The 10,001-nt window shown below is 40.9% G+C and overlaps 1 protein-coding gene across 2 annotated transcripts in view; it reads right to left on the bottom strand.

Moving 5' to 3' along the window:
* PTPN14 (protein tyrosine phosphatase non-receptor type 14) overlaps positions 1 to 10,001 on the bottom strand; it is a 111,800-nt gene continuing 101,799 nt past the window's right edge. For both annotated transcript variants that reach the window (XM_066178280.1, XM_066178281.1), the window contains exons 18-19: positions 9,631 to 9,794; positions 1 to 5,670 (exon numbers count right to left, since the gene is read on the bottom strand). In XM_066178280.1, coding sequence (XP_066034377.1) covers positions 5,542 to 5,670; positions 9,631 to 9,794 — 293 coding nt within the window. In that variant the 3' untranslated portion in view covers positions 1 to 5,541. The remainder of the gene's footprint in view (positions 5,671 to 9,630; positions 9,795 to 10,001) is intronic.

Genomic DNA, 10,001 nt, shown 5'->3' with positions numbered 1-10,001 from the left:
TGCTGATAGAACTTTTTATTATAAAAAGAGAAAGAAAAGAAACAGTGCAAAAATACTGTCAAAAGTAATCAGTTCTATACACAAGATAAAACTGATAAGCATAAGCTTATGTACTGATATGAATAATACATTAGAATATAAAATAGCATGCATAGATTTTTTTAAAGGCTTTCAATAGCATAGAATAGTTCTGCCATTCAGCCCTAACAGGAGGGGTTGGGGGCAGGAAGGGCACATAACTGATGTCTCATTTCTCTACAAAATGTGTACATACAATGAGGTGGTGAGATTCAGATCACTGTTTTGTGCTAAACTGTCAGGTACAGAATTACAGAACAAATAAAACAGGAAGCATCACAATACTGAAGTAAAACAGCACAGTAAAATCCAGTGACATAAAACTTAAACATGTTATCTCATTTAACACATTCCACACAATAACATATGGGAATATTACGGTCATCTGCATGTGTAAACTTTTTCCTTTGTAAAATAACCAAAGAAAGGTACTTTACTAGTGAGGAAAATGTGTTTTCCATACGAAGCAACCTCAATAGGATAAACATCCTATTACCAGTGTTTCTGGCACTACAGATTTCCTTTCTTTTTAAGACCAAGCAGAAGCAAGAAAATATTTTTATTTAACATACACAAAAAGGAAGTTCTTATACATTACATCTGTAAGTTGTGGAACTCACCAGGACAGGACATTGTGAAGGCCAGAGGAATAAATGGCTTCTAAAGAGAAGGTAATGTGAGTCGTGGCAGATGGATCCATCAGTAGGTACTGCACACAGAGCAGGATACAGCCTTGGCCTCAGGAAGCCCCTAAAGGACTGGCTGCCAGGTGCACCAGAGGGGCTGAGCACCCTTTTCTAGACACATCCCTGTTTCTTCCTCAACTACCAGCTACTGTCTTAGGGGGTGTCCCCCAACCTGACATGGAAACAGTTTGTAGGGAGCATTCCTCTTTTCTGCCTTCCTGCCTAATCAAGGAACACTACTCCTGAAATACCTGGAACTAACCATCCAACCACCTTACCCAGGTGAATCTGTGGCGGTCCTTCCCTTGCTGTTATATGTGCTGGAATTCTCCACTGGAAGCTCCTATTTATCACTGATTTCCAGTTCACTCTCCAAAGGCAAAGTCCTGTTGTTAAAGCATGTGGGAAACTCTCTGTGCAAGTGCACATAAAGCATGGGCAACAAAACTTCAAAGAAATGCCAGCTAAAAAACAGCTGAGAGAAACCAATGGAACTGTAATCTAAAGATACTCCAAAAACACTGACTACATTTATTTACTTTAAATATTTATATAAACACTGCTATTTTTGACCTGTGCACTGTTTTGTTTCACAATCCAACAATAGTTTATTTATGGTTAATGCCTCTGTCTTGTCTGCCCCACAGCCATCTGTTCCCTTCCTCAAATCCCAGTCCCTGCAAGCAGCTGCATGTATAATGTCCTTCTCTCTAAAGGCTTAGATGGCATCTATAGCTCCCTTAGCACCAGATCCAACAGGAAAACCTCTCTAGAAGCCTAAGAGTAAGCCTTAAGTAAAGACAATTGCTTTTGTAGTTCTGGACTTCCAACCTGTCTCTTACTGGCATCAAAACCTATCCCAAACTCCATTTGCCTTGAGCTATACATCAGCAGCTTTATATTAATTTTGTCTAAGAGTGGTCACAGGCTGTTTCATGCAGTCCTTCCTCTCATGACCAGCTTAGGAATTTGCTCCTGCAATGTCATGCAGCCTTTATTTCCTGTAGTGGCTACCACCCTAGCATTTCTTTATCCACCAAGATAAGCAACAAAATTTAACTCAGACCTCTCTTGGTGATGCATGAGAGCGGCTACAGCAGAGATCAGCCTGATGGTTCCACTTTTTGAGCGCACAGACCACAAACTGTTAGCAAGGCTGACAACAGCTAATTCAGTCATCATCTCCTCCCAGGAGACCAGCGGGAAGTCGGCTGTTGGAAACGCAGCATTGTCAGTAGTTCTGAATTTTCCCTACAGATTTCTGTGCTATATCCAAGTACAAGATTGCCCGTCAACGTTTCTTTTAGACTTGCTTGTGAACTACATACACATAGCAGGTATTGGATCAAAAAAAAATGTCCTGGCTAACAATGACAAGTGCTATTGAAGCACTTAGGTTGGGAAAGAACAATTAAGTCTGTGTTTTGCCATTTGCATTTCTGTTTGTTTACAAGAAAGCAATTTTAAAAACTCCAGCTTTTGAAATCATGCAAATACTTAATAATATCTGTAGCTGAGGCAGCTGATTTAAATAAGTAGAACAGAAATGCACTTCAATATACTTCAAGGACTGTGCTGGCCATAGGTTGAGTAAGTTCTCACAGAGATGTCTTCTGCCAGCTAAAATTAGTTTAGGGAACTTCTGATAAGGCTGAGCATTTAGCCTCTCTGTATGCCTGTATAGGAAAATGTTTGTGGGAACAAGCTTCATCTTTCCTCAGGTAGTCAAGGACAAGAGGTGCCAAAACAAGCTTTTGTAGGACCTGAAACAAGTAGGACCTGAGCAGCTGATGTCCACCATCTCCCAGTGTGACTGATGGAGGACAGAAACTAGATCCCCACAGCACTGAGCAGTGTCACAACTCGGCTGTCGTTTCTCCCATCTCTGCTCAAACAATGGGAAGCATGAAATGCTCAGACCATAACTTTAACCAAAAAGCTGATGCCAGCACCTCAATACTATAGTTGGTAAGAGTTTAAATTAAAAAGGCAAAGGTTGTTAAATACAGATGAAGAGTGTACTAAAAGGAAAAGAGACACAACAGATGCCCAAGCCAGACTGCAACAACTGTGGGTGCTCTGGGAGAAGACTGCTTGTGTCAAAATTCCATTCATTGATGAATCATTGTGAGATTTCCCAGACTTTACTCCAAATGGATGAAACTGGTCTCAAACTCCTGTTATGCTTTGATTCTAAAAAACATGCAACACGACAAACAGCAGCTCCAAACTGTCCTTTTCTCCTCAAGGGTTCTGCTGTTTAAAAGTCTGCGGGACAGAAACTAAACAGCACTGTTGCTTTAAGGCTCATGTGTTCATTCCTGCTATGACTAAGAAAATTGGATGCAGAATGCATTTTCCTGTCACTCCCTAAAGGTTAGGAAATACTGCCCAAGCAATTTTGGCCTGATAAAACTATAACAGGTTCAAAGTGAGAAGGTTCATTTTTTCCTTTACAAAACTGTATCACATTTCAACTATAAAACATCAGCATGCTGAGGGCTGCTTGTAAGCTGGGGTGGAAAGGAACCTCTGAAGACATGCACCAGCCCAATTCACTTATGATATTAACAGATCTAGTCAAGATAAAATCTAGCAGGGAAAAATACATTGAAGTCAGATGAAAGGAAAAGTTTAAAATTACCATTCTTTGACAATGAAAGGGAAAAAGTGACTCAAATTGGCCTCTATCTACCATAGCAGCCACATTAGGAGTTAATTGGAAATGACTGTTTACCACATGGCCACTTATTTGGCTCATTAATAGGCACTGACTTAATTTGGAAAGGAATTTTAGTGCCTTTTACTAATTAATGTTTTTCTAAGACACCTATGATGCATCTTTGCATAAAAAAACCCATTTGCTTAATTTTCTTCCCTTCAAACACAGCTCTTCACACTCTCTTATGCAGTAACTTTCCTGTGCTCACTGTAGCAGCAGAAATACGCATTTCAGCCAAGGGCAGCTGAAGAATAATAAGACATAGGAACAGATTCTTTTCCCTTCTGATTTTCTACTTCTCACGTCCAAGTGGAGCAATGGGACTTGACAGCTCTGAGTTCAAACTTAATTCATCATTAGGAAATTATTCAAAAAGTTTTAATGAGATAACTAATTTAATACACTTTGCTTCAAGGTTTATTCCTTGGCTTCTTTCCCAGATATAAAGCATCTCTCTGCAATTATCATGCAGATGCTGCTGAAAAGACTTTAAATGGCTGCTGCTAATTTAACAAGAGATATGTTGGCACTGGCAGAAAAAATTAGAGGAAAACTGAAGTTGACTGAAAACTCAACTGATCTTTAAAAAGAACATGGTCAAGGTATTACAGCAAAATAATTCCTCTCCATTTTTGGTGGCTACAAGTCTTCACCAGTAACTCTGTCATCAAGTTAGGCCTGTATTGCAGAGCACCAAATCAACATGGCAGTTTTAAACATATTTAAGAAACATTCTGGTACAGAACCTTAGCTTAAGCTCCCCACTAATTTTAGTCCCTTTAGTACTGAAATTAAGAGTGCTTGTAGGCTTAGACCTTTGTACATTGACCAAGGTTTGGAGGTGGGGATGCAACAGAAAAGCAACAGTAGGATTAAAATATTTAAAGTATCTGGGGAAGGGATACTGAGAAAGGTGATTTCACCACGACAAAGTGACTGCATTGCATCACTTGTCCTGAGAGGCTCTGAAATCTTCACCCTTAAGAATTCTGAAACTGGATGTGATGCTGGGCAAGCCTATCCAAGTTTAAAGTCAGCAGTGGGGAGAGTGGGGCTGAGTCCAGAGACTTCCAAGGCAGCTCTCTAGCCTGATTCCTTCCTAACCATCCAACAGTAGTTCACACATGAGGACTAAGGCCACTGGAGACGCCTAATTTAAATGAGATTCCTTTTCTACCGAGGGTGAGCCTCAAGGCAATAATAATTTCAGTGTAATTCATGAGAAGGTGCTTGATTTGGCTTTTTTCCCAGGTACATTTGGTTGAAAATCCCCTGCTGTTCCACTCTCAGACCACCAGAGTTATTGGAAAGAGTCATTCACTGACTTCAGCCTGCTGTAGGTCACTGGACTTCACCCTACTTTGTTTCTTATGAATCCCTTCAAGGGTTGCACACAGCAGCAAAAGGCCTCCTTAAAAAGATACAACATTGATTTTTTTCAAGGACTAATCTAAAACCATAATTCATGTGGAATTTGAACAGTTTAGCACCCAAAACTCTCTGTCCTCACAATGTCCTGTGCTTGAGCCCTCTGTAATGTGCCCGGCTGCACGTGCAGAAGCTCAGGTCTCCGTGCTGTGCACCCTCAGCTTCCACTCACACAGAGCTGTAGCTGACATCTAGCAGGTCTTGTTTTTACCAGGGAAGCAACATACTGGGTCCAGAATGTCCTTATGCGAGAAAAAGCCCACTGCCAGATAACTGTAGGTTTCAGAAGCTGTGTAGCAAAATAAAAGCCAGCAAACTACCTTCACAAAGGATTGCTTTCCTTACAGACATGTTACAATGCAGACCAGTCATGTCAAATGTGGTTCACTTTGAAGGTCACTATAAGTTTTATGAGTTATTAAGGTAATTCAAAAGTTATTCCAAGAAAAATAAATTATATTTTGTATAAAATAATCCATGGGAGACTAGTAAAGAACCATCATTCCTTACTTTCAAGACAACTTTAAAAAGTGCAATATATGCACACAGTGTTGTCAAGGCAGTTCCCCTTGTTCATCAGTAAGGTTCAGTCAGATCCACAATGCTGGGTCTGGGATGTTTGAAAGATTATATAAGTCTCGAGTTTTGCAGGAATTGTATGAGCACTTGGTAGACAAATTTGTACTGGGCTATGGTCTGGATCATAAACACTCTCTGCTCCCGCAGGTGTCTCAGCATCACAGGAACATCCATTTTCTGTAGAGCAAAGGGGAAAAAAAGGATGTGGGTTCATTAAATCAAACAATCACTGTCTCAAATATCAGTTATGTGACACAGGGAACTGTGCTATAGTTACAGAAGACAAAGTTTCTGTGGACAAAATTAAATGTTCTGGCAAAGATACAGATCATTTCACTAAAGGGGAACTCATTGCCACCAAAAGATCCAGAAACTCCAATATCTGACCTGCCACAGCCAAGTGTATGTTAGCAAATAACGCTCCAGGAGAAATAGGTCTGTAAACTGAAACAAGGACCCAGTATGCACAATGTGTGTTTTGCAGACTCCAGGCCAGCATCTGTTTGTTGCTACCTACTGAATATCCACTGGGACGTATTAGTGGTTCTCCAAAAAGGCATCTTCCAGCTTTGTTTCACCTGAAAGAAACTCACTTGTGTGCCCTGAAAATGTTCTGCAGCAAGAACTAAAGTGCAGTAAGTAGGCACAGATAAGGAAGTGCACTAGGAAGGCACAGCCCTAACCCCACTGAGCAGGCACAGGCAGCCTATAATGGTGCGAACTCAAAACCAAATAAGTTCTGTGAAACAGTGGCCCATGAGGTGAAGCGTTAGAAATCACTGCACATTTCATTAAGATGCTATCATCAGATTTCTGGCATTTAGGGAGCCAAAAACCTATGATGGTGTTGTGTTTTATCTGTTACAAAAGGTACATGAGGAGCCATTGAGAAGTTACTGAGCCATGAAGCTCAGTCTTCCAGGCTCTAATTCGAACAGTGTGTAATGTGAGCCAAGCTGAGGGACACAAACTTTCTATGGCAGCAGTAAATGTGAGCACTAAGACACACACTGGCTTTGAGGAAGTTCTTGAGCAGTTCAAGATACAAAACCAGAGAACAGCTACCCTACCAGGCAACATAAACTGCACTTTGTAATGCCTGCTTGCAGAAACACCAAGAGGAACTTAGCAAGTCTTTTGACTGAGATTGCTGCTAACTCTTGGAGGCCCAACTGAGCATGGAATCTGCTTCCAGGCACATCTGAAGTTTCCTGGAAAGTTTAAAATAAAAGTCACGCTGCATATCCATTTCTGTCCATGTGTATAAAACTCAGAATCACCATTCCATGTAAACAAGTATTAACTCATAGGCTATCACTTTCTGAAAACAAGGCCAAATATTCTGCCACATACCCCGACAAGCTGTTATAAAAGGACATCTCTAGAGAGTCAACGAGTGTAAATATTTGGGATGAGTAATGTCATATTATTATCAAACAGGTGCAAAGAAAAATGGAAACTCTTTCCAGTTAACTTGGCTAACTTGGAGAAAGCCTCCCTGTGGGCTCAGATGCTTATGAAATGGTCCTTGCTGAGCAGAGTCGTGTGGAACCTGATCTCACCTGAACAACTATAACAAAAATGTAGGCCAGTCTTGACCTGTACATAATGTTCCTCTCAGCTTTTTGGTGCTTGACACCTCATTGTTTTTTAGTGGGAACACAGTGATCCATGCACCTCCTCAAAATGGAGATGGCTTTGCCTTATCTCAGAAATGGAAGAAAACCTCATTCTACCTATTCAGCCTTGCTATTTATAGCCAGTTTAGTATTTGATTCCAGGTAAGGAGAAGCCTTAAATTCACCTTTAATACAATGTACATGTAAAAAAAAAAAAAATATATATATAAATATATATATATATATACACACCTAATGCTTTGCTAAGCTGGCACTTGCAAACAGAGCAAACAAAAATGCTACATATGTCTGCCTCCCAATCTAAAGACTTCCCATGTGAAAGCACGCTGTAGATGCAATCATGAGTTAATGTCCCAGTGCCAAGTCTGGACTAAAAGCTGATAGAGCAGGTTCTCAATTACTTTCTCGTACTATGTGTCTACAGCAGTAAGGATGTAATGATGTGACATTTACTTGCCATGCAGCAGTTACTGAAACTCTATCCCTGCAATGAGATACAGCTTCAGACTCAACCAGCCATTGCCCAGAAGCCACAGTGACTGAAGCTGTATAGAATTTGATTAAACATGGCTTTTTACCTAAACCTGAAACCTCAGACTCAAGTGTTCTGGGTTTTGTTCCAGCACTGCTGCAGACTTCCCAAAATTGTCTGTGTCAAAATTTTCAAACTCCCTCCTGATTTTCCTTCATTGCTGAAATATTAATACGTTTACTTGTTAGGACACTTATGTGAAAACCAATTCCTAAGACTAAAACATTTTAAGTGGTAAGTAACTTCATTTCAGGACAAAACCCCAATCAATTCTACTACAAAATAAATGAAAAGGAGCCCCTCTGTGCAGAATCTGTCACAAGCTGAAAACATGCTATTAAGATTTTTAGTCTTTTTTACACTAGATTTTAACAAACCAGAAACATTAACTTGGTACAATCTAGAGAAACAAAGCCCTTAATGAAAATTGTATTTATTGTTAATGATGATTTTCATTATTAATCAAGACAAAAGAATGCTTTAATTAAGGGACATCGGAGAAATCCCTTATTATTGATTACTACCACCAGGTTCTAGTGAAGTTGATGAAAACTCATATGAATGATATCAAGGCTCACTCCCATGCTTAGATGTTGAGGTGTCAAAGCTACGCTTTGCCCAGTGGGTGATTTCAGTAAACCACAGAATGACTTCTGCAAAACCAAGGTGGCCAGACCCTGTTGCACAACCCTTAGAGTTTGTTTCTGTGCACGTACAGAGGGTGCTGTAAAGCCGACACAGCTCCACTGCTGCTCACAAGCAATTCACGATGGCTCCTTTAACTCTCCAGCTTTCCTCTGGCACACAGAAATTTCATGGCTGCTATGTGAACAACAGAAGCAGTCAGTGCGTCAGTGCATAAGGAAAGGCAAGCAGGGTCAAGAGTCGGAGCCATTGCCTCACACCGGAGCAGCTACTGAGCAGCAGTCACCACTGGGAGGCTGCTGGATTCCTAAGGCACATCCCTGTGAGCCCTTTCTTAGCCAGGATACTCCCTCCTTTCCCTTTCTCCAAATAAAAAGCAAAAGAGCAAAGTGTCAGCTGTGACACAGATCTACAAGACAGCTTCACCTTTGGTGAGGCCCAAGCAGAGTTGGAGGAGATTTGTCCCAGCTGATCTGAGCCCAGGATCTGTAGGGGTCTTGTAGCTCCAGAATGATGAGCTGCTGGAGTCCTCAGTCTTCCCTGAACTCACTCAGTGGCTGATTATTGGCAGGGGCAGATAATATATGTCTATTTGTGGCTCTTACTGCATTCTTATCTCTACAGGCAGTTTTAGTTTTTGAGCATTTTCTTTGGCAAGAGAAATCCCTGGTTTCCACAGTTGTCATGAAAACTGTGGCACATGGTTAGTCAAGATGTGATGCTTTTCCTAGATGGTTTCCCAGTGACAGATGAAAATTAAGTTGCTACCCATGGTTGCTTTACTGGAGCTCTTGCTCTTAACTCCAGACTGTGTTACTCGTAATGCTGGCTGCAAATCCTAAAGCCCTGTTCCTCACAGGAATACATAAATACACTTATTTTTAAAACACAGTTAAGTTTCATTCCATGTGAGATTACAAGAGAGAGGAGGGAGCCCAAGGTGAGAGTTTAGAAGGTAGAAAACTTCAGTTAAAAGAACAAGGACATTATTCTCTAGCCTCTCTCAGGTAGTGCTTGCAAACACAGTCTCTAGATTATTAATTAAATACAGGTATGAATTAGACTTAATTCTTAAAAGAGGGAAGAAAGCCCTAACTTTGAATGTATTAAAATAATCCTAATAAAAAAATGTATAATATCAACAGAAAACTGCAACAAGTTACCTGCCATGGGAAATCTCTGCCTATCGCATTTAAGGTCCTTGTCTTGCTCACAAAGGTAGTAGAAAGGAAGCACTTCAATGCCTTTTAATTTCAACCTCAGAAATGTAGCCAGTTAGCCAAGGGATGAGATCAGGGTTTGAGAAAGAAGCTGACTTACTTCATTGTGCTCCAGGCAGCCAATCATGAGCTCTGTCAGGATCACCACTCCAGTCCTCCCCACCCCTGCGCTGCAGTGCACCACGATGGGAGGGTTGCAGGTGTTGCTGCTGTCCAGCACGCTGTTGGTGTGCCGACGCACTGACTGGATCTCCTCCAAGTAAGCTGCAAGAGGGAGAAGCAGGCAAGGTTGCAAACATCTACATGTCTAAATGTAAAAATTAGGAGGGGAGGGGGAAAGAATGTGGAAGTTATTCTCTGTCAAAGTGGCAATAATTTACATTTTTTATAACATAATAATTATCTTGGCCAGGGTGCATTGAACAGCACTGCATCCAGCAAGTACCAGCTGGGTGTCAATTATTACTTGGG

The sequence above is a fragment of the Chamaea fasciata genome, unplaced genomic scaffold, assembly GCF_029207755.1.
Source record: "Chamaea fasciata isolate MVZ Bird 193981 ecotype frontalis unplaced genomic scaffold, bChaFas1.0.hap1 SCAF_3, whole genome shotgun sequence".
NCBI lineage: Eukaryota > Metazoa > Chordata > Aves > Passeriformes > Sylviidae > Chamaea > Chamaea fasciata.
The sequence above is the reverse complement of the archived record's forward strand: the minus strand, read 5'-3'. Positions and strand labels throughout refer to the sequence as shown.